We start from the raw sequence: 24,487 nt of genomic DNA, 5'->3' as shown, positions 1-24,487 counted from the left end.
ACTTTCTACCCAAATTATTTTATGAGTCTTTTAGGAGCCCAAAAATATTATTTTGAGTTTTATTTCCTCAAAATTATCAGTATTTAATTTTATATAATTTTAGGAGTCCATTTTTATCCAAATTTAGCCAAAATATTGACTTTTAATTATCTTTAAAAATCCCCTAATTTAATATTTCGGGATTTGTGATATTTTATTTAAGTTATCAATATTTTACAAACTTATGAACCTTTTTAATTATGCTATTATCTCCTAGATTATTTATTTTTCCAAAATTATTATCCTAAACTACCCAAACCATCGCCCAAATCCCCTAACACACGCTCATTCCATCTTCTTCTCACCCTAAGCACCCATAGCTGCCTCCATCACCTTCCCAATCGGCTAGAAAGCTTAAGACACCATAGACGTTTTTTTTAAAGCTTCCAAGTTGGTTGTCATCGACCCGTCGTCCCGGAATCGTCATCTACGTCTTTTTCTTTCCATTCAATGGTGCAAGACATGTTTTCTTTCTCTTATTTTCGTGCCATAACAGTAAAATATGTGTGTGTTGTGTATGCATCAAGATCTTCAAGAATTTTTCAGAAAAAGGCTCGGGTGGTTGAGCATCTCACGTTTTTCTCACCTTGATTGACATACACTCATGTTTTTCTTAGCCATGGATCGTACAACTGCTGGTCAAGGTCCCTAGGATGTCTAAGGTGAGTCTAGGCTCGAGTGGCTCGGATGGTTCAAGCCAAAAGAGCCCAGATTTGGAGCTGGTTCGATCGGCCTCCATGGGGCGCAGGTTTAGGGTTCTGAGAAGGGGGTTCGGAGATGGTGGTCTAGGCTGCATGGGGCTGGGGCCATGGGCTGGTTTGGACCGCCCAGACGTGGGCTACGTCTGGGCGGCGGAGCTCCGGCCAGGAGCGGCCGGAGCAGGGCGGCAGCAGCCCTAGAAGGGCTGCTGCTCGCGGCCGAGCAGAACAGGGAAAGGGGGCGACGAGTTGTAGGGTTTTGGGGTGGTCCGGGTCGGGTCAGTAAGTCATGGGTCAAGTCTAGTGGGTCCGGTTCTGGGTTAAGTGAGTCGGGCTCGGGTAATTTTTATTTTTAAGTTTTAAGTTTAATTAAGTGTTAAATGGGCCTAATTAAATCCAAAAATTTAATTGGGTTCCATTTAATTAATTGGGTTGAATTTAATTATTATTGGGCTTAAATAAATTTAATTAAGTTAGTCCAATAATTTTTATGGGCCTGGGGGCCCATGGAAGTTATTGGGCCAGTATTTGGGCTTTTGGGCCCATTGGGCCAGATTAAGTTGTTATTGGGCCAAGTGTGTGTTAATGGGCTTGAATAAATTAATTGGGCTTAGAAATGTATTTTTGGGCTTAAGTTTGTTAATGGGTCAGTCTCAGTGTTAATGGGCCAGAATTTAAGAAAATGGGCTTGAGTGTTAGGGCCAGCAGTTCAGTACAAACCATGAGAAATTGCATGTGTCCTAAATATATATTTAATTATTTTATGCATGAATGTTATTTTAGTATTTATATGTTAGTATAAAAATTAAATTAAATATATATGAAGGACACACATTTTATTTAAGTATATGCATTCATGAAATAATTTTATGGCATGATTTAATGTTTAAGGTTGAGCTAGAAAATAATTTTTATGTTGGAAGTTGAAGTAGTGTGACAATTTAAGGGAGACAAGTCCCCACATGTTAAGGGCAGTTTACTGTCAATTTAAGGGTAGTTTACTACCAGTAAGAGGTGATTCGTCACCGCCGCGTACGTTGGTTTTAAGAGACTGATCAGTCAAACCTTTTAAGTTTAAGGTTACACTACGGATATGACCATGCGATGTTAAAAAAATGATATGCTCAACAATGTTATGTATGTATTATATGATTATATTTAAGTTCAAGTTTAAGTAAGATTTTAAGTCATAATTCATGATTTTTAAGCATGCTCATTCATGTATTCGTTATGTATTAGTATTTCAGTGATTTAAATTATTTTAAACCCTCGTTATGTTAGCATGTTGGGCCTCTAGGCTCACTACACTTATATGGTGCAGGTGAGTGCGCAGAGGAAGATGTAGTTCCTACCAGTGGTGAGGACGTATGAGCGGACATGCAGTGATCCCCCGTGACCGTCGGCTGAGTCTTTATGAACATTTTAAGAATTTTTAAACTCCGTTTCTTATTTATTTCTTTTATGTCTTTCCAGTGGTGAATTTTAGTACTATTTTTATTAAATAATTTTTATTGCATGCAAACTTTTAAGGGGTTTGTTTGACAGTATTTTATTTAAGTTTGACTCGGTTATTTAAGTAAAAATGTTGCATTTTATTTATGTTATTTTTAAATCTGTTTATTTTGTGCATATATGTATGGGCATGTATGTACATCTATTTTACTTAGTATTATTTTAAAAAAAAAAAATTTCGCATATATTATTTTAGAATGTTTGGGTCGTTTCAAGGGGAGCAAAAGTTAAACGAAAAACAAGCTGACAAGATATTTTTAATAAAATACTTCATCGGTCCGGATTATATATATATATATAGTTTCTTTCAAGTGCCTACTTATCATGCCCACTATCATGCCCACCAATGATGTGGCACTATTCTATTAGATGTGATAAATTGTAGGTCCAATAAAACAGTGTCACATCATTGGTGGGCATGGTAGTGGAATGATAGGTGGGCATTTGAAAAGAACTCTATATATATATATATATATATTTATATATATTTCTATATTTTTTTTTCACACAGAGTAAAAAAAAATTATTGGAAAAATAAATTTTATACAAATTTCTTATTTTAGATTTTTATCCCTATTTAATGTATTTTAAAAATAATTGAATAATTTTCAAGGTATAATTAATAGGAATATATTACTAAAGAAGCGTAAATAAATATTATTAAATATAGTATATGCCCATATATTTGAGACAAACAAATAAAAAAACATGATCTATATAATTGTGACGAAGACTCTATGTTGTTACTTATTGTCCAGGTTTTGCTGGAAGATCTCAAAATCAATAACCCTATTTTGATTAAGAAAAAGCAAAAATTCAATCATTGCATATTTTCTTTTGAGAAATTTCTCCACATTAATTATTAATCTTCAAGTCACCAATAATCAAGCGTGATTGCAAATTACAACTCAATTGCTCGTGAATGAATAAAAACTTTAATAGAATTTAATTAATTTACAAGATTCCATAAAAATAAAAGAAACTCTTACCGGTTAATTGGGAGTTAGGAGAACAACTTCACAACCAAAGAAACATTAATAGACTGAAAATAATGTCAAAGGATAAATAAATCAAATTTCTGAATTTTGGAGACAAGAAACTCTTACAATCATGAACATGACATGGACAATAGTATATTTGGTACTAAAGAAAAACCAGACAATAACACCACAATTTGTTCGCACGCAAGGCTTATACTTAAAAATATAGTAGCTATGGATAATAATGATAGTATAGATAATATCAACGGGGTGTGTTTAAATAAATAAATAAATATATATATATAATCTAGATTTGAGATTCTGCCATATGCGATTTTGTGTGATTAAATTAAAGCATGTGAAAGACGACACCAAACAAAAGGTTCAATTTCCTCAGACAACATGAATGTGATGTGCATTTTTTTCACTCAAATTTGTTTCTTTATTTACAACTATATATTTAAATCCCTTTCTTAAAAAACTTGTTATAATCAATTAATGCACTTTATCCAAATTAGATGTCCTACCTTACAGCGGATCCAAATTAACAAATTGACCGGTTCAATCAATTTCTTGATTGTTGATTATTTTTGGTCGATAATGGTTTAAAAAATTACGAAAATTGAAAGTCACTCATGTGGACCGATGGTAATTCGAAAGTTTTTTTATTTTTTGGGCACGAATTCATATTGAATTAAAATAAATAAATAAAAAGTAACCACATAAATATCATAACTGATTAATCAAACCTGAAAGTTGTGGATTTTTGAAGTATGTAATTCATTGTGCATTAAAGACCTTAACCATGGTCCATGTATATAACCCGAGCAATCTTCGACCAAGCACAAAAAAATTTAAGTACCGGACCGAGATTCTATTTCTTTTACATAAGATTGGACAATATATGCCAATTTATTTTAAAATTTTGGAAACTCATAAAATATAACAGATCACTTTGTTTTGTTCTTTATTAGATAGAATTTCTATGTACAATTTACTTAATTATGGGTACGAGTCAACAAAATATTTCGAACCATGTACGCTAAATTTTCAAGTTTTAAATTTCTTCAATTTATTTCGATTATATTCATATCTCTATTTAATTTCTCCAAGTTTCTAGACCTTTGTCGAAACAATAATTATCGCTTTATTATTTTTCTGTTTCATAATTTTCGGTAACGGAGACGTGAAGGAGAGAACTTGCATAGCTTATACTTTTTTTTTTTTATTTATAATAATTAATTATATAATTTTAAAAATTTTCGAATGTTTTCCAAAATTTCTACTAGCTACATAAGATGACAACATTTGTTTCCCAAAAATTTCTTGTCTCGAGAAGTGAAACCTGGAACTCTCCCTATTGATTGAGTAACTAATTAATTAATTTTTGTTTTGAGAATAGAGCAATTAATTAACTTAATTCTAGAGGATTACACCGTTCCTCTACGCGTAAACCATATATATCTCTCTCTCTGTGTGTGTAAAGATTTAATCCATAAGGTATTAAATTATATATTCCTGTTGATAAATAATCATGAAATTAATTAAGAATTAAAATCTGCTCAACTTTAAATTGATCTCTTACGCACATTATTGTATTTTGTTTGATGCGGTTGTAGATTAGTTTAGCATGGAATAGCTTTTGAGGGAGTCATCAAAGGTCGGCTTCTACTGAGAATTAATTATTAAGGACATATAATGTGAGACATCGTACGACAATCTACAATTAGAGGCATCCTATATATATACTTAATTATATAATATAAAGAAAAGAACTATATTTTTTTGTCCTGGTTTATATTATATTTTCTATTGATTATGAATTAACGGTCTTAATATACTAATTAATTTGTATTTTTCTAATATCTTACTAATTGAATTATATCAGGACCAAATCAATTGGTACATTATGATAAAATACGTCACCAATATTTGGTTATGTATCAATAATTTTGGATGTCACATAATCATTTTCCGAATCTTCAAGTTCAAATTTTAACGAGGCTAGTCCATTGGTTTTTGCATTACAAAAACGCAGATAGCATATTGTTACAATTATTTGATATTGTTTATGTCAAACGTTCAAGAAACAATACTTATTTTTTTTAAGCCCTTCGAAGTCAAAATAAACATTCCTCAACGTTGAAATTATGGGCACCATCGCATCTTGGTTTTTGCTGTCGGTTTCTATATTTCATTTTAAAGTCATAATCAGCTAAAAATTAAAGAGGTGAAATAATTATTAATAAGAAAAAACAAAGATGAATACACCTTGTACAGTTATACTGTCAAATCCGACAAAACTCAATTAATTAATTTGCCTATTTTTGTTTTAAAAAATAATAATTAAGTCAAAATTTAGCAATTTTTTTCACGAATTCCATTAGCTAGTTTTACAGAAGTATGTAAATAATTTACCCTGTTTGAAATTTAATGTTAGAAAAACTTCAATAGGATTAATTAATCATAAGATTAAAACCAAAGGGTTATAACAGGAATATAACTTGAACTTCAATCATAATTTATACACACAAAAAACCTATTTGTTTTCCGAATTAAAGATGAACAAAATTACAAAGTTGATTATGTAAGTTAATTTTCTTGTGAGTTCGACTTCGATCCTCTCACTTTGATTAATTAACAACTTTGTTTCTTTGCAATTTAGACTTTTTTCCTTTCGAGTAATATAATGACTTCACACCGGTATTACTGGTTTGCCAGATATCATATCGAAGTTATAAATAAAAAAATGACTAAAATCACAAAATAAGCAACATTATTTACTTGATTAAGGGAGTGTTTGCAATAGATTATGCTTTTGTAGAAGTGATTAATTTATAGATTATAAAAAAGTTAAGAAAAATCAAAAGTTGGTAGTGTTTGGAAACAAATGTGAAAATCTAAAAATCAAAGTTGAGTAGTGTTTGATAAATAAGTGATTAGAGTGATTTTAACAATGACCTTCTTATTAGAATCATTTTTGGAGAATCATAATCACAACATGACTAGCTTTTGGATTTCAATTAAGTTAAGCATAAGCTAACACATAATCTAGGTTTAAGAAACACACAAAAATAATTTTTTTTAAGCCAAAAGCTTAAAATCACTTTTTTTAATGATTGCAAACACTTCCTAAGACTGAAATTTGGTAAATTGAAGGACCAAAATCAGAATTTAAAAAAAACATATCGGACCAAATTTGTAAATTTCTCAAAAGAATTTTTTTTATTTTTATTTTGAAAGTTTAAACAATTAACAGGAATTAATGAAATTAATACTGACATTGTTTTCCTTTCGCCCTCTTATCCTAATTTTATGTGGCTTCAAAATAATAGGAATTGACCTATGGAAGTGGGATTAACTATAGCACCCCACATAAATGGAAATATTCTTGTATGTAGAGTCGGGCATATTTAGTACTCAAAATTAAGTCACTTCACTCGTTATTCCTTTTCAATATATATCTACCAAAAGAATAATGCAACATACATAATGTATTACATATATAGAACTCCCCATGCTCATAAGCAAGCAAAATTATATATTTTTAATCATATAAATTATATAATTTTTTTCCATAACGTACACTTATTAAAAAAGAAGTACCCGCACTCATCAAGGAAAGTTATATTTTGGTCATATAACTTTTTATTTATAAATATAGTTCATTTTAGAGTATATCATTGGTCAATTTGTGGTGATAGTTCACTGAATCACTAATTTGAATTTTTTTTATCGGAGTGTTAATATATGAGCAAAAAACAGTGAGTCAGTGACGTGACACTGAAAAATAAAATAATGGCATGTTATTAAAAATATGACGTGGAGACGAACATTACAAAAATCCAGCGCGTCCATAACAATGCGGTGAAAAATGAATAATTGAAAAAAATGTGCAAGTTCATGGAGTATATATGATCGAGAATTTATGGCAACATGATAAAAAAAAAAACATATACATATAGAATCTGAGATCACGTCTCAAAATTGAGATCTTGAGTCTTGACGCCACCAAATAAACAATACATAAGCCATCGGCAAAAAAAAACATGCAATAAATACTGAAGGAATTGAATTTTGCACACTCATCAAAACAAGAAAGAAAGAAAGAAAAAGACCAGTAAAATAATTTTCAATCAAAATTATTAACAAATTACAATAACTTAAGCATACCCATATTACAATATATATATATAGTAAAGTAAAAGTGAGGATGATCACTGATAACATTATATTGTATAAAAATTAGATTCTGGACTAAGAATTAAAGACAATGAGAAAAAAACTTAGTCTACAGCTCTGCCATTCAAATTCCTCCATTAATTTAATATTTTACATAAAGAGGTCTCCCTTTTTTCCACTCCACTTTTTTGAAATCCCTCTGATCATTCCATACTGTTCCCCTTCCTTCATCTCCAGCTATTATAATCTCCACCCTCTCTCCCAACCCACACCATATATATACAGGTAACAGCAAAAATAAAACGTACGATACTATATTTTTTTTCTTTTTTCTTTATACATATTCCTCTTTAATTTCTTCCAAGTTCTGTGAAAAAATGGGGAGAGCTCCATGCTGCGACAAAGCTAATGTAAAGAAAGGTCCTTGGTCACCTGAAGAAGATGCGAAGCTGAAATCTTATATTGAGAAGAATGGAACCGGAGGAAATTGGATCGCTCTACCTCAGAAAATAGGTAAATGATATATATATAGTTCTTTGAGTTACAGTTGTTTGTAATGGGATTTTTTTTTGTAATGAGTTTATGTTGTTTTTTTGTTAAGGTCTTAAGAGGTGTGGGAAGAGTTGTCGGCTTCGATGGTTGAATTATCTCCGGCCGAACATCAAGCACGGAGGGTTCACTGAGGATGAAGATAACTTGATCTGCAGCCTCTATGTCAGTATTGGGAGCAGGTGATATATGATTAAGCTAAATTATATAACCTATCAGTGATTTTCACGGAAGAGTTTATACTAACACATGAACATCTAAAATGCAAAAAAAAAATAAAAAAATCGTTGGATCCCACATGAACAGTGCCCATGTGATAGCATTGACTCTCCCGATTTTCACATATATAGATATGATGAGTTTTGCTAGAGATTGCGTGTGGAATCTTAATGTGTGTAATTAATGTTATGGATGATTTGTTTGATGCGTGGATTATATAGATGGTCTATAATAGCTGCACAGTTGCCTGGAAGAACAGATAATGACATAAAGAATTACTGGAACACGAGGTTGAAGAAGAAGCTGCTAGGCAAACAGCGGAGGGAACACCAGCAAGCTCGAAGGGATCATCATACCAGGAAAATTAGGGATGACAATTTTCTCGACAGTCAATTATTCAGCATGTGCCCTCAGCCGCCACAGCTGCAGGCGGCGGCGCCCAGCTTGTTGGTGGGCTACGGTGTCCAAGAATCTCGTCTCATGATCAGAGACCAAACCAACGACATTCTCAGGTCTCAGGTTGAAGCTGGATTGATCTTTCCTTATGATCATTACGACCCACATTCCAACAACAACAACGAAAACCCGGAAAACGATGGGAACTATCCCTATGTTCCCGAGTTTTCATGCTGTGAGAACCCGCAGCCGCTGAGCAAGAACTCGATGATCAGGCTCGACCCATTATCAACGTTCCCCCCACTGGCATGCGATCCGCTTGCCATAAATGTTGCGGCAAAGAATCATTCTCAAGAACTCGACAGGATAACGGCAGAGATTCAGGAGATAATGCAAAGCATGCCGCAAGAATTAGGTGGATTAAACAGCTTATCTGCAGTGGAAATGGGGAGCAGCAACGCAAGCTGGGGGTCAGATATAAACCCTCTATTGTACCCTTGTAACAGTACATTCTCAAACTCTGAAGCTCTCCAGCAAAAGATTCAACCAGATTGGGCATTTTTTGATGATCCAAGGTTCTTAGGTTACTTACAGTAATTAATTATTCTATATATATTTATAATAAAAAAAAAGAAGACAACCTATTTTCTTGATTAATATTATTCCTGGTAACTAGCTTGTGGGAAATTCAGGTGTAGTTTGTTGGAAAAGGAACTATAACCTTGTTGAAGCATGTACTATCACTTTCATCAAGTGAGATGCTAGCTATTTTTAATTAATTTTTTTTTCTTTAAAATTTTTGGGGTTTATTTTTTTTTTAAATTTCATGTCGGATTGTATATTAAAAGTTAATTTGTGGTATTCTTTTGACATCTTTTATCTGGACAGAACTCTTTGTTGCTGCTGAAACTGGGAATCTTGGGGAGATGACAACTATAATGATAGTTTTACTGACATGAATAATGTGTTTCTTCGGTTTTCAATGCTGTCTACTTTTCAGCGCCTTTTGTTTGATTCATTAATTTTTTAACTTTAAATGTAAAGGAATAATCAATCTCTAACATGGAAATAATTAATTATGATATTGGTAAGAGTTAAGACTAGGTAAAATGTACAACAAAGAATTTTCATTAAAGATTAATCTGTGTTCCATATCAATCTATATTTGATCTAAGGTTTTAATCACAGCTTATCAGGAAGACAAAAAAAGCTAGGGAGAATTTTATATTCGACACAAGTATGACGTTGACGTGTATAGTGTTAGATCAATTCTAATATTTGATGAAATTATTAAAAATAGAAATTAGATATAATAATTTTAAAACTGAAATTCGATAACATAGATTAAAACTAAGATCACTCCGATTTTTCACCGCCAGCTCCAACATCCAAAGACATGGTCAAATATGGTGGTGTCCTTTCAGAAAGTTTAATCCTCCAAAAAAGCCACCATGAAAATCAATGAAGGAAAACAATATTAAAGTAAGAAAAAGGTGGTTTGACGTTTTGGCCACAACTTGTTAGGATTTAGTAAATAAAGCATCCTAAAATGGCGCCATCTTTTTAATTTTATCTCACACTGTTTAAATACTGTAAGAAAAGGATTTGGCCCCCCATTTCTCTCTGAAAGTGACAAACAATGAGTAGCTCATCATCACCACCTATTGCTCTCTAAAAAGTTGAAACTTCACAGTATATTATACACGTACAAGCTACAGTTTTCATGCACGCATTTTATTGTCAGGTCCAGTGGGGGACATACATAACATATGGCTGCACGTACAAATTTGATGGGCACCATTTATTTATATGTTTTGGTTTAGGAAATTTGGATTTTTGGTATTTTAGCTGTTTTGAAATGAATTAACACATTAATATGGTACGTACCATTTAACTAAGTCTTTTTTCACATTATATAGGAATAACCAAGAAGAAAATTATAAGGAAATCCTTGGGGTTTTTAGGTTTTTTTTGGTGATATTGGATTTGAACGAAAAAAATAATGCTTTTCGATCCTATGAAAATAGGCAAACAAGAAAAACTCTTGTTTTGCCGTGATATTCTGTCGTGTTTTTTGGGTAAGTCCCATCATTGAGGGCCAACAAAATAACTTTTTTGGTACTATAAATATGGATGGAGTTTCAGTTTTAATTTTGATTTATAATAATTATAGAAATGGATGAGTTTTAATAAAAATATTACCAATTTTTGTCTTTTTTTTTTTTTTTTTATAGATTACCGTTCTACGTAAAACTAGCTAGTTATATCTTGAGGTGGATAATTGTGTAAATCTTGACAATGAGAAGTGGTAGAATCAATTAGTAATAAAAGAAAGGGTAGAGTTCAACCCACCTTATGATTATATTATAATTCTAATAATAGATCTAATGTCTCATCATTTGTCACGTCAATAATTTATCATCAATTACGCTCATGTGTAGAGATATGAGTCATTGGATGCATGATTTGGGTACTACCCTTAGTGTAGGATCTCATTAACCGAAATAAAAGAGTGTTTTATCCATAAATAAATTAACCAAGTAGCTAGCTAGTGATGTAATTAGGTGGATTCTCCAAATTCAATATTTGGATTTTGATCAATCACGTATACTATGAATAAATTTGTAATTTATTTGAAGGGGCCGGTCAAACTTGTGAAAATAAATTTATAAGAGGGGTAAATTATATTTGTTGTTCTATAACTTGTATGTGTTCTAAATTTTTGTATTGTCATCGGTCGATTTACGATCTTTAAAAAAATAACCGGTTTTAGTCATTTTCACACGAAAATTATGACGTATCATCAAAAAATACATGCATGTTATAAGACCGAAAATAAAATTTTTATCTATAAAGGAGATCAGGCAAAACAAAGCGAGGCGAGACGAAACATATAATTTGGGGATTAGTGGTGGTCCTATAGTAAAGAATAAAAAAAAGTGTATAAAAACATGAAAAAGGAAAATTTGACCCATTCAGCCAATCTGCAATGCGTATCTTTTGCAACAGAAATTATCCCTTTTTCTGAGAGTAAAAAATGGAAGCACCTTAACACGTCTCTCTTGCTCACGTACGTCAAGTGAAATAGAAATTGTTGATTTTTTCAAAAGTAGTTGTGAAATGTTCCCATAATTCTGTCACTTGATGCCATAGTCTACCACACCCATCGCCCAATCAAACTTATAGTACTTTTGTTCGTGTGTATGTGAGTGAGTGAGTGCGTGCGTGCGTGCGTGCGTGCTATTTTTTCCGGGGAAAATAGCTTTGTTATTTTATATATCCACTTTTTTTTTTCTTAATTTGGGTCGGTTCTATGAAGTTTTGGATTTTTGTTTTGGTATTTTAATTTTGATTTTGTTCGATTTCAATTTTATTTCGTAGTGGTGCTGAAGTGTTGTCACCATAAAATTCTCAGGTGATACCAAAAAATGCTGATGTGGAATCATAAATTGTTGACTTGTTTAATATTGCATCGGTAATCCGATCAAAATAACCAAAAGTTTAAAAAATTTGTACAAAATTCATACTTCGAAAATTCAATGGACTAAAATTCAAAATTGAAACAAGTTGATGGGCCGAAATAAATATTTTCCATTTTATTGTATTTGACGCAAAGCGAGAATCAAATTACCTAATGAAATGTAATATATATCTCAATTCAAATTTTAAGATAGTTGGCAACACTTAAGCGTTGTGTAGGCGTCAGTGTGTCATATCAGTACAAATTTGAGGGAAAAAAAATTAAATTTTCAAATAAAATAAAGATAGATAATATATTAAAACTGAAAGATACAATATATTATACTAAATTAAGAAAGAAACATACTTAGAGCTGGATTTCCATTTTTAAAAAAAAATATGTTTTGTTGCATAATTTTGTCATCATTGCACCACAAATAAGAAACCTTAGTGTTTATTTACTAATGTGGGGGGATATGATACCTCATTGACCAAGTCACCTTTTATGTCAAGTTTTGTGGCTATTTCTATCCTTTGTTCAATTGTTCTCCTTAAAAGCATCTTTATTATAAATGAAAGTCTTTTTTTGAGCCATTACTGAAACAAAAGTGGTATTAACTTGTGGGTGTTTTTACCTTTTGATCTCGTCAAAAGCATCTTTACTTGCTAGGACAAATTGACAAATTCCAATACAAATTCACACTTATAAAATTATTAAAATCAATTGAAATCTAATGATTTTTTTTTTTTGAGAGAGTCAGAGAGGTTTTACATTTGTTTTAGGAAATTTTTTTCGAAAAAATTGAAATTCCAAACTCTCTGGATGTGACATGCTCATATGGAAATCTAATTGATTTTGTAGGCTGTAGCCCAGTTTAATCTCTGAAAAGCCTGGACCATTAAACTATTTCATAATCCATGTGTGGCAATGGACATACTTTAAATAAATCAAACGAGGCCCACAACCTCTAAGCCCGTTAGTTTCACTCTCTAGTGTCTTCTGACCCAAATTGATGATAAAAATAGACCTGGCCAAGGGGCGGGTCTAAACCGGCACCAATGGGCCCGAATCATTGGGTTGGACAGTTAAGGGTCGGCCCAGACCCAGCGGGTCCGACCCATACTCGGCCCGTGGCCAGTTCTAGATAAAAATGTCACCTTCCATGTTTTTGAATTGAGAATCGACCCGAAAAAAAACAAACACAAAAAAATACTAGTTGGAACAAGACGAGAGAGCGGAACGATGTTACAAAAGTGAAGTGAGAAAAAAAAAAAGCAAAGAAAATAAAAGAGCCCAACATTATGACGAGCATAGTGAAGAGGTTAAGAATAAAAGAGATAAATATCAAGTAAGTTTGGAGGGTGAAAGATAATAACAAGATCTCCAAGGTGATACAATCAATTAGTTAATGACTATAAAACAAAATGCTTTTTGGGAACCAACTCAAACATTAATATATCCATTTTTTTTTCACTAATTTGTTTTCATAATATGCGGTGAATTTATACTAGTGGACAACACACATAGTTACGTGTGTCACATAATAAATAACTTACGAGTTTTGCAGGTTCTCGCATCGTCTCATTCTCGTTACTTTTTTTTTTTTTTGTATTGTAGATTTTTTTCAATGCATAAAATATTTTGTTGCCGTGAATGCAAGTACTAGAGCGAAAATGGTTGAAAAGTAAGTTACGGCCGGATGGAATTCAAGGAGTTTATATGCACGTGTGGAGACGAGGGAGAGAGTGGGGTGGTAGAAGAGAAAAAAATTAGTGAAAAATCACGGCACCTAAAACGATTAATATACACACTTAATTAATAATAGTAAAAGGATGTGAATTTGCATGTCTTTTACACGGAAATTACTTATTTGCAGATGATTCAAAGATTATAATCCACAATCACAATCACAATCACAATCACAGGCATGTGTGTGTAATTGTATAAACAGTACTTGGAAACCTGCATTAGTTACATTTGGTCAGTAATATAATACATAATTTTTATTTATTTATTTTCCACGTACATTTAATAATTTGAGTAATCGGTTTCATTTTTTTTTTATTATCATCATTTGGATGACATCATATATTGTAATTTATTTAATACATGTGAATTTTTTAAAATGGATAATATGATAGTTATAATTTACTAAATTTCTTTATTAAATAAAATATTAATTCTTTAAGATGACATGAGTGCTTTTGTAAAAATTAATTTGTATCGTTAGGTTGGATCACTACAAATTTCAACTTTTGTATATAGTATAAATACACCATGCAAAAGAAGCTAATATTAGATATTAATCACTTACACATATTTTGATGGCATAAAATCTTATAATTTTTAAGAAATAAAACTTCTATACATAAATTTATTCAGATAGAAAAATACAGAATCTTCTTTTGAATTATATTGGAAAAACATTTCTTTGCGCTTTTTGAAACTATAATATATGCATGTGTACAATCTAATTGATTTTTGTATGCTGTAGTCCAGTTTATGCTCTCAAAAGCCCGGCCCATTTACAGATTGCATAATCCATGCGAATAAATTAATATAGAACCCACACTCTAAGCCCATTAGTTTCACTCTCTTTTTTTCTTTTCTTTTCTTTTTTTTTTTTGACAAGTAGTTTCACTCTCTTCTAACCCAAAATGTTGTACTAAATTTTTTATTTTTTATTTTTTAAAAACTGTACTCAATTTTTAAGGCCACTGAAACGCAACATTATTTGTTTTATATTTATATATGTTGACTTTATAAAATTTCTCGTTGGATAAGTGTCGCAAAATGGACATTTGAACTTAGATATACCCCGTGAATGGATAAAGTGGTCGGTAATTGAACATGGATACAATTCAATGCCACCAACACTTCAGAATTCTTTTTTCGGAAAATATTTTTCTATCTACTAAATTTTCAACATTTGATTTGCTACATTAACTTTCGGTTATTTTGATATATTTGCTGATGTGACAACGAAAATATTGATTGGCCATTGAAAAACGATAATATGTTAGATGTTGCGTCAGAAAATAACCGAAAATAAAAGTTAGTGTACCAAAATCAAACTTCGAAAACTTAATGAACGAAAACTCAAAATTGAAAGTATTATTATTTTATTAATGGACTAAATAAACCATTTTCTCTTTACCGTTTTCATAAATTGAGAAATTATAGTTCGACAAATATTTTATGTGAATAATAAAATAGTATTAGAACAGAATCAAGATCTAATTTTTTTTTTACAATTATTCCATGTGGGAATATTATTTAGATATTTTCAGGTAGACAAGAACCCATATCTTTCTTTGTATATTCAACGGGGAACGTGGGGGGAGAGTTCTTTACCAGTTTGAACGCGATGCAAACACATGATAACATTATAATTTATTTAGAATTGGACGGCTATAAGGGCCAATAGTCATAAGCTTATGTTACTTCGCTCTGATTGATAATTTACCATTTTATATGATGATATTTGACTAATTAAATTAGCTAGCAGTGGTCGCACATCACGTTCTTATGATAATATTTAATCGAAATGCATGACTATGATTTCTAACTTAAGATTACTGTGACTTCGGCTCGAACGGGTTTAATTTGTATAACATGATTTTAAGGCCATCAATTTTGATACAAAATATCGTTCCCTAGCTAAGTCTTGATATTAATCATCGATCCATTTTTCGAAAAAGAGGAAAAAAGACACTCGAGAGTCGTCGAAATCAAAACAAATTAAACAGTTATAATTGGACAACTACAGTAAATTTTGATTTCTTTTCCCCCTAAAAGCAAAACCAAACATATATACACCTTATCTCCCAAATCTCTTTCCATTAATAACTCATTATCTGGTAACAAAAAGCCAAGAACACTGAAAATATTATAAAAAGCATATTCTAAATTTTTTTTTATGGTTCATAATATAATAAAAAAAAACTGCAAATTTAGTCCTTCGTATTTAACTGCTCTAAATTTTAGTCATCGATCTATATTTTCGAATTTCAATTTGTTATCTTATTTTTTGTACGGACATTCATTTTTCGTCTTTTTTTCTATGTGGTGTCTGAGAGGCACTAGCTAAAACCCAATTATGATTAATTATATATATATATATATATGATAACATAACGTACTGAAAATCGGCCTCCATGATCTCCTAAAATATTTCGTGTTACAATCACGTAAAAAAAAAAAAAAATAGAAAAAAAAGAGATGATTGAAGGGCCTCATTAAATCCTTAGACCATTTCACGTGGAAATCGTACACACTATAAATTCTTGTGATGGTCCAAATTCTTTGGGGCCATAAATAGAATTGAATAACAAGGTATGGGGAGTGGGGGGTGAGAGCAGTAGTGATGTAAAAATAAAGACAAAAAAGGATCATGTTCATTTGGCCATTCATGTCTTGATCAGAGAGGAATACGCATACCAGGTTGTTTCAATCCCCCCGCGCACATTATGCAGGTGTTCTATGTTCTCTTTCACTTGCATGTGATTTCCACATGAATCTCCATACCACACTATCAAATTTGTCACTTCCTGCCCGTCAACTTGCTCCAATATCCCATTATATATATATATATATATATATATTTCCATAATTATCCATCGAGATATTAAATAGCTAGGCGCACACCAAGAGTTTTTAGTTAACATGAAAATATGATCAGATTATATCATGTGTTCATTGTCTCACTCTTGCATTGAAAAGTTTTTAACATGAAATATAGCATATAGTAATATCATTTTTAGCACGTATTATGTGAAAATTGGATTAGTAAGTCTTATTCTATTTCCTAAAACCTATATCTTTCTTTTACTAATTAATGTAAAACATTATTGAATCTATTTTATACTTTATGCATGATGCATGGTTAATTGACTGGTCGTATATAATTTATAATATATGGAACATGCATGCATCGGAAGAACAACTTCGTAAATGTTGTTGGATTTGATAAATGTTCCGATCTTATATGAAACACATGCTAGCTAGGTTCATACCCGATGATTGTTGTCCGGTGAACTCATTCTTTAATTATCTATTTATGTATGCATATGGGTTTCTATTTGTGCCAATAAAATACAACAATGATGCAACACATATGCATGCCTAGCAAGCAAGTCAATATCATGTTAATGGACATGACTTATTAATGAGAAAACAAAATGTAGATATTGCAATCACTAAACTATGTATTTCAGGGGAAATTGGATCGATCTTCTATGTTTTCTTTTATATCTTCTCATTTTTTACAATTTTAATTTTGTAATTTTAGTTCTTATTCTTCGAAATGCATGCCAGTTGCCACTCTGAAAAGGAACTAAAATAAAAAAATAAAAAAGAAAAGAAGCCAAGATTATGGACTTAGAGACATAAACTTGATAACATAATTGTGGACACAAATCACATAGAGAGATGCGCAATAAAGAGCTAGAATTACGATTTCCCGTATTTCATGATTGGCAACCACCGCACAACCATATTTCACATGAAATAAAGCAATTTCAAAAAGTATATTCATATTTAGGCATGAATATACATATATAATATAACATGCAAAAATAATACAAAATCGTAATTTATCAGTTTAATCTTTTCATCGAAAAATGTTGACGTTGCACAAGAAAAAAGGCTGTGGTATGTTTGACTAGGGGTGGGTTTTCTGTATACCGTATCAAAAATATTGATATGAAAAAAATTCATACCGATACCGATATCGAAATTCTGAAATTTTGGTATGAAAAAAATCCCTATTAATACCGTATAGATACCAAAAAAAATTTTATGTACCAAAAAAATGTATATATATCAAAAAAATTTCGATACGATATTTCGAAAAGTCGGTATTTTGGTTCGGTATCTCAGCCATATGTTTGAGGTCACATCAAGACTCAATGGAAATATGGTCAAAAACCAAAACTCAATCTAAAATATAGGACCAAAATCTAAAATTTAATACTTACATAACTAAAACGCAGAATAAACAAAGTTAGATAACCATATAATTTGGCCATTATCCCTTAATTTTTACATTATTGCAAGAGTAACACCCCAATTTTTTTATTAATATTTCAATTAATATGTATTTTAAATTATTGATCAGCGTCACATGTTATCAACTTAATTACAACTTTACAACTATATGGTGCATATATACATATATACCAGCGAGGAAATCATGTCTCTCCCAAGACGAAACAGTAAACTAAAACATACCAATATTATATATATAATACATTGATCATCAGCTTGAACAATATAGCTAGGTTGCCGTAGTTATTATTTTTTGCCATTATATATTTTCAAAGCTAGTAATGTGGACAAGGTGTTTACTTTGTAATGGTACGACAGGAAACATCGTCCATAAAGCAAAGGGCTTCATGTCTGGAGTTGCCCTCCATGTCTGCGAGCAAGCCCACCAATTAGTAGTCCCCCCCCTTTGTTAACTTCAATCTTTGTTTTTTATTAGCATATTAAAGGCTTGATTTTTGTGATCTGCCCAAGAAAATTAAGAAGATGGGATCCTGAGAGCAGAAAGTTTGACGCAGTGGGAAGAAAAATAATTGGCCATTTTTGGACTTTAGTTGGATCTTGAAATTTCTTGGAAGCCACAGGACAATGCTTAACTAGACAAGAAAGTCATTTGTGTAAAGCTCGTGGATCCTTTACAGCTTCTCTTTTGTGAACATATCTCAAAAGAATCTGGTTTAAATAGAAAAGTTGGGTTTTGGTATAAATAAATATCATGATTCTTTAGTGCTCCTTTTAGATTTTGTTGTTTTTTTAGGAAAAATAAGTTTTTTGGTCTATTAACTTGTCCATGTTTTGGTTTTGGTCCATTAACTTTGCCGATGTGGGTTTTGGTACACTAACTTTGCATTTTCAGTGTTTTTTGGTCCAACTGCATACGTGTCAACTTCTTATTGGTCCAAAATGATGACGTGGACCAATCAGAAGCTTGTCATGTATGCAGTTAGACCAAAAAACACTGAAAGTGCAAAGTTAGTGTATCAAAATCCACATCAAAAAAGTTAATGGACTAAAACTCAAATGGGGTAAAGTTACTGAACTAAAAAACTTATTTTCCCTTTTTTTAAGATAGATAATTAATGTTTTCGGTCGAAATAATTCAATATTCTCTACACCTATATATATTAGGTGTGTACAATTTTTGAATCGTCGATCCATTACAGTGTTAGTCTACTATTTTGTATTTCTTTCGATTGAAGTTTTTTTTCAAAGGATCGACGTGAAATCGAAAAATAATGACATGACACTGAAAAATAATTATGTGTCGCCAAAAGTTACTAACTTGATACTGGATATTACTGACGTGTCCAATGTCACATTAGCACATCTAACTAAAATTGAAAAAAAAATAACTGTGTGGTATCGTCTCCTCTATTGAAAAAGAGATGGTAATTAGTAATGTTTTGTGACTAGGTCATGACATATATACATGTATATGGCAAAAACTTATCAAGCTAAGGTTTTAATTTAATTTAATTTTATTGCGTGGTAATCTTTGTATGCACATATATTTAGATTTTGAGGTTAATTAAAACTATTAGATCAGAAAAGTTTTGTTTCAAAATTACTTTACCTAGTATAATTTTCTGTATATATTTCCTGGATACAATTTTTTTCCCTGATTTTTTTTTTCCCGTCTAGAACACACACACACACACACACATATTCGTAATTAGCAAGGGGGTCATTGAGCATCTGCAGTCAATAATTTCAATTAATTTTAAAAACACAACATAAATTGAAAACAATTTTTTTGGCCATTAAAATGTCCATTTTACATTTTTAATTCCACTATGTATTTAAAGTTTGATTTTTGTATATTAACTTTTAATATTCGACTATTTTGGTATCATCGCACAGATGTGGCATCGGATCGACACGCCGATTTCACGTTAGGAATTCATGGTTCCACATCGATACTTTTCATGTTTCAGTGTCACGCCAGCCCTACAACGAAATAAGATTAAAATCAGAAATGGAAAAAAAATGTCATTGTACCAAAATCAAAATTTGAATAATTATTCCTCATAAACCAAAATGAGAAAAATGAATAGACCAAAAAAATTTATTTTATCCAAAATAAACATAAAAACTCATGAATTAGTAAAAGAAAATATATCACGAAATCACATCAGACACTTCCCGAAATTAAAGCACATGGACATGGACATATGGTCAGCAAGAACATGGAAAATAGACAGAAATTCGGACCCTAGCTCTATTGCGAAAAGGAAAAGTCTTTAATAATAATAATAATCATCATCATCATCATATATCATCATGAGCTGAAAACTATTCTAGCAGATTATAAGGTAAATTGTATTATCATTATTACCTACAAAACGATATGTTACGAAGTGGATATAACAACGTTAGTTTAAATCAAAGTAGTTAATAGTATATAGTTAATACAGTGAGAGCCAAATAGATTTGTATATACATGTACCATGCAATTAATGAAGTATGATCTATATATAAGATGGAATATTTATGTAAGAAGTTGTAATCACTCAATAATGCAATAGTTGGAAGACGAAAGATGGGAGCACCAAGTTATGGCTTGTCATGAGATGAGATGAGATGAGATCGATGATGAAAGATGAGATAGTAAATACAATATACTAAATATGTTACGTGAGTAGATGTAATTTCATAAATGGTGCCGGATATCATTCTAAATTTGCTTTTATTTTACTTCATATTTCGTGTAAAGGAGGATTTGACAAACTTGCGAGCTAGGGTTTTTCCTGGTTTCTTCCAGCGGCCGAAGAGGCAGAGACCTTTTTGGCCACAAACCCTAATTTTAAAAAAATTTACATACTTTGACTCGTACAACATTAATGCAAATTATCCGGGTTTCGGACAATGTTAAAAAAAAGTCCATCGGTTGACAAAATACATTATACATATCGTATATGGGATTTAAAGTCCAACGTCGGCAACAATCTATTACTTCATTGTCTTTTGCCGTTGATGTCGCCGATGCACTGACACAAATTAAAAATAGATTATTATTATTAATTCTTATAACACTATCATGTTCAAGTGAAGAGATTAATAAATTTATCAAGAATGATTTTGATTCTTTCGAGAAGATTTTATGCACCATTAAAAAAGATTAAGATGGAGTAAATTAAATTAAAACACTTTCAAGTTTCAATGGAATTAATGTGGAGCAAATCACTTCAAGTCCACATGACGGACCGAGTGCTCTCTTTACATGAAAATAAAAATGGGGTAAAAAAATAAAATTATACAAAATTAATCCAACTCGTAACTCAACATGAAAATATTGAGAAAAAAAAAAAATCGAATCCACCGGGGGTGTCGATCGACAGAGACTATCGTTGTTCATCGTTCACGTTCCCGATCCCGATCGTTAAACGACAGCCGAAAAACCCACTTGGCCAGTGACTTTCTTCTCGGATTCTTGCTCCAACTGTTTTTACTATTTTTACTTGAACAATTAACCGCGTCGACGAATGATTTTATGCGTCGTATCGCGAGGTCTAGTGTCTCCTCGGACATGTTGGCGAAACAAACCCGGAACCAGCCCGGTTCGTCGCAGTGACACGACGAACCGGGGGAGATATTCAACCCCACTTGGTAAACTATTTTCTTCCATAGATCCATTTCCGCTTCAAAGCTTTTCGAGCTCAAAAGATGCCTCATGTCCACCCAGCAGAATAATCCCGCATTACTCTCCAAACACGAAATCCCCGCCGTTTTCAGGCCATTCACAAGCATTGCATGCCTGTTTTTAAGCCTTTTCCGATTCTCCACCATGTAGTTTCTAGCAAACTTGTGGTCCGAAAGCATGGCGGACAGAAGATACTGAGTCTGGGACGAAACCAGCCCGAAACTTGACATTTTCGTGGCCGCGGCCACCACGAGCCCGTCGTTGGAGTAGATGGCCCCGACGCGGAAACCCGGGAGGCCAAGATCCTTGGACAGACTGTACACGATGTGAACCCGGTTCCAAACCTCCGTGTTGGTGTAATTCCGGTCCACCAAAACCTCCATGATGCTGACGAAACTCGGCGAGTTGAAAACGGTCCCGGAATAAATCTCGTCGCTGATGAGATGGATGCCTTTGGCATCGATGAAGTTAACCAGGAGATTAAGCTCGTGGCGGGTCAGTGTTATCCCTAGAGGATTGGAGGGATTAGTCACTAATACTCCCTTGACTTTGAGATTACGTTTCTGGGCTAGTTGATACGACTCTTCCAGTGCTGATGCAGTGATTTTAAAGCCATTTGAGCTGGTGCAGTGAATCGGGACGATTTCGACTCCGGTTCGCCACTTGAGGTCTCTATCGAAACTGCATGCATTAAATAACTTTAATCAGACTTAATTCCATTGAATATATATATATATATATATTTTTGCTATGTTGTCCACCAACCGTATCAACCTATGTGACCACCATGTGCAATAGTTGAGTGTTTCATATATGATGGACAAGTTGACACGATTAGTGGACAGCATAGCAAAATTGTATATTAATTTTTATGTACGTACCCTGGATAATATGGAGTTGGGAGAAGAAAAGCCTCGCCGGGGTCTGCGAGGCAAAAAACGAGAGTTTCGTTGGCGGAGGTGGCGCCTGCGGTTAGTACAAGCTTGTTCGGCTCGAAGCTGACTTTGTTTCCTCTGATTTCTGCCATGAATTGCACCATTGCCTGAAAAAATAGTAATATATAATAAAAAAGAATTATGCACAGAGTTTTTTTTATAATTAAATATTTAATTATATTTATTCAATATTTGCATGCTTACGTTCTTGAAAGCAGGAAGGCCATGATAATCTTGAAAGAGAGCAAGCTCCCTGAAAATGGATTCTCCGTTTCTCTTGAACCCCGCTGCGTCCGGGTTTTCCGCTAGCCATGACTCCAGTAAATCGAAAGAAAGCTGCAAAAACAAGAACACAAATTTGTTTTTTTTAAAAAAAAAATGGAGAAAAACAGTACCAAAATCAACAGAAAATCTTGGTACAAGAACCAAAAATCTTGGTACAAAAACATACTTGATTCTCTGCAAGACCCATCTGTATGATTCCGTTGGGATTCTTGACCTCATCGTAGGGATTTTTCTCGTACTCCTGCCATCCCAGAAAGTAGGAGGAATCTTGGCCGTGGGAATTACACGTGGCCTTGCTCGAGAGAAGACTCATTTTTATGTTTTCTCAACGAAAGTGATCTCGATTTCTATGCTCTGAATTTACAAAGTATGATACTGGAAGAAAATCTTGGAAGAAAAAATAAAAATTTTGCACCGAGTAAAAAGTTTCATATATAGAGAGAGAGATGTTAGAAATGTTGTTGTTTTGTTGGAGAAGTAATGTTGCTATGTGGGCATGCATATAGGGGAGGCGGGGGCTTATATAGTTGTTGGGGCAGTAAAGGAGTGACACGTCATGTGTCACCAACATGTTTTTGATCGAAGAGTTATTATGTGAATATAGCCCACAGGGTTAATTTACTTTACTCTCACTTCATTAAATTATTACATTTCTACTAACTAGTATGTGATTCGTCGTGCATCATTTGGTGCAAGCAGCTTATTTTATCTTCTAACTTCCCAGATTTTACGTGAGATCTTATCCCATTCTCAAATGTTCATAGCATGTGTTTTGATATGAAGGTGTATTACTTTGGTATCTTTTATTGCAATTAATTTTTTTTTGTCTTATGTATCTAATCCAGTTTTCAATTTCAGCCGAATACATATTCAACAATATTTAGTCATATCAACATTAGTATTGATACGTCGGCGTTGCTATAATGTATTTTTTTTCCCCTTCATTCAATTATTGTAAAATATATATATATTTTTTTTAGGCTTGAAATTTTGAAAGAAAAAAAAATGGAGTGGTAATTATATTTAATTTGACATATTCACGTTTAATTTTACCAAATGTTGAAATGGAGATAGCTCGACCGACAATGAATCCGGCGAGTAAAAGACATAATGGGAAAAGTGGGACAAAGCCCATCTAAAATTGGACCTGCAACCGTGGTTTGGTCCATAGCATCCCCAACTAGGGTGGCCCATTTTTTACTTTGATGTCGGCCACTTATATTCTTTTTCCCTCTCTCCTCTCTCAATTTATTTTTAAGTTTCTTTTTCTTTCTTAAAAAAAAAAAAAAATTCTAGCATATAATTAATTTGGTTTTATGATGCTAACAACCCAACAACCTTTTCACTACAAGTCAACCATTCCAAATACTTGACATATTCTGCCTAAAATGATGGGTCATTTTATAACTTTTATATATATATATATATATATATATATATATATATATATATAACAAAGGATCAAATGTTAGTCGCTTCATAAAAAACATAGTTGTTGATATCGTTGTAATTCAAAATTTTAAATTGTACAACAATCAAGTATCATG

The 24,487-nt window shown here is 32.3% G+C and overlaps 2 protein-coding genes across 2 annotated transcripts; one reads left to right on the top strand and one right to left on the bottom strand.

Annotated features, from left to right (window-relative positions):
- Window positions 1–7,567: 7,567 nt before the first annotated feature.
- Window positions 7,568–9,300, top strand: LOC140866158 (uncharacterized). The gene is made up of 4 exons (XM_073271064.1): window positions 7,568–7,696; window positions 7,777–7,924; window positions 8,013–8,142; window positions 8,401–9,300. Exons 2-4 carry the CDS (start codon window positions 7,789–7,791, stop codon window positions 9,170–9,172), a joined length of 1,038 nt encoding a protein of 345 aa, XP_073127165.1. The 5' UTR covers window positions 7,568–7,696; window positions 7,777–7,788; the 3' UTR covers window positions 9,173–9,300.
- Window positions 9,301–21,431: 12,131 nt separating this feature from the next.
- On the bottom strand, window positions 21,432–23,253 carry LOC140867120 (1-aminocyclopropane-1-carboxylate synthase 3-like). Its single transcript, XM_073272195.1, has 4 exons — window positions 23,107–23,253; window positions 22,860–22,991; window positions 22,602–22,762; window positions 21,432–22,401 (listed from the first exon to the last, which is right to left on the bottom strand). The coding sequence occupies exons 1-4, from the start codon at window positions 23,251–23,253 to the stop codon at window positions 21,432–21,434; spliced, it is 1,410 nt and encodes a 469-aa protein (XP_073128296.1).
- Between the last annotated feature and the right edge of the window lie 1,234 nt (window positions 23,254–24,487).

This window comes from Henckelia pumila, chromosome 4 (assembly GCF_033568475.1).
Source record: "Henckelia pumila isolate YLH828 chromosome 4, ASM3356847v2, whole genome shotgun sequence".
Lineage (NCBI taxonomy): Eukaryota > Viridiplantae > Streptophyta > Magnoliopsida > Lamiales > Gesneriaceae > Henckelia > Henckelia pumila.
Note: the sequence above shows the minus strand (reverse complement) of the source record. Positions and strands in the feature narration are given on the sequence as shown.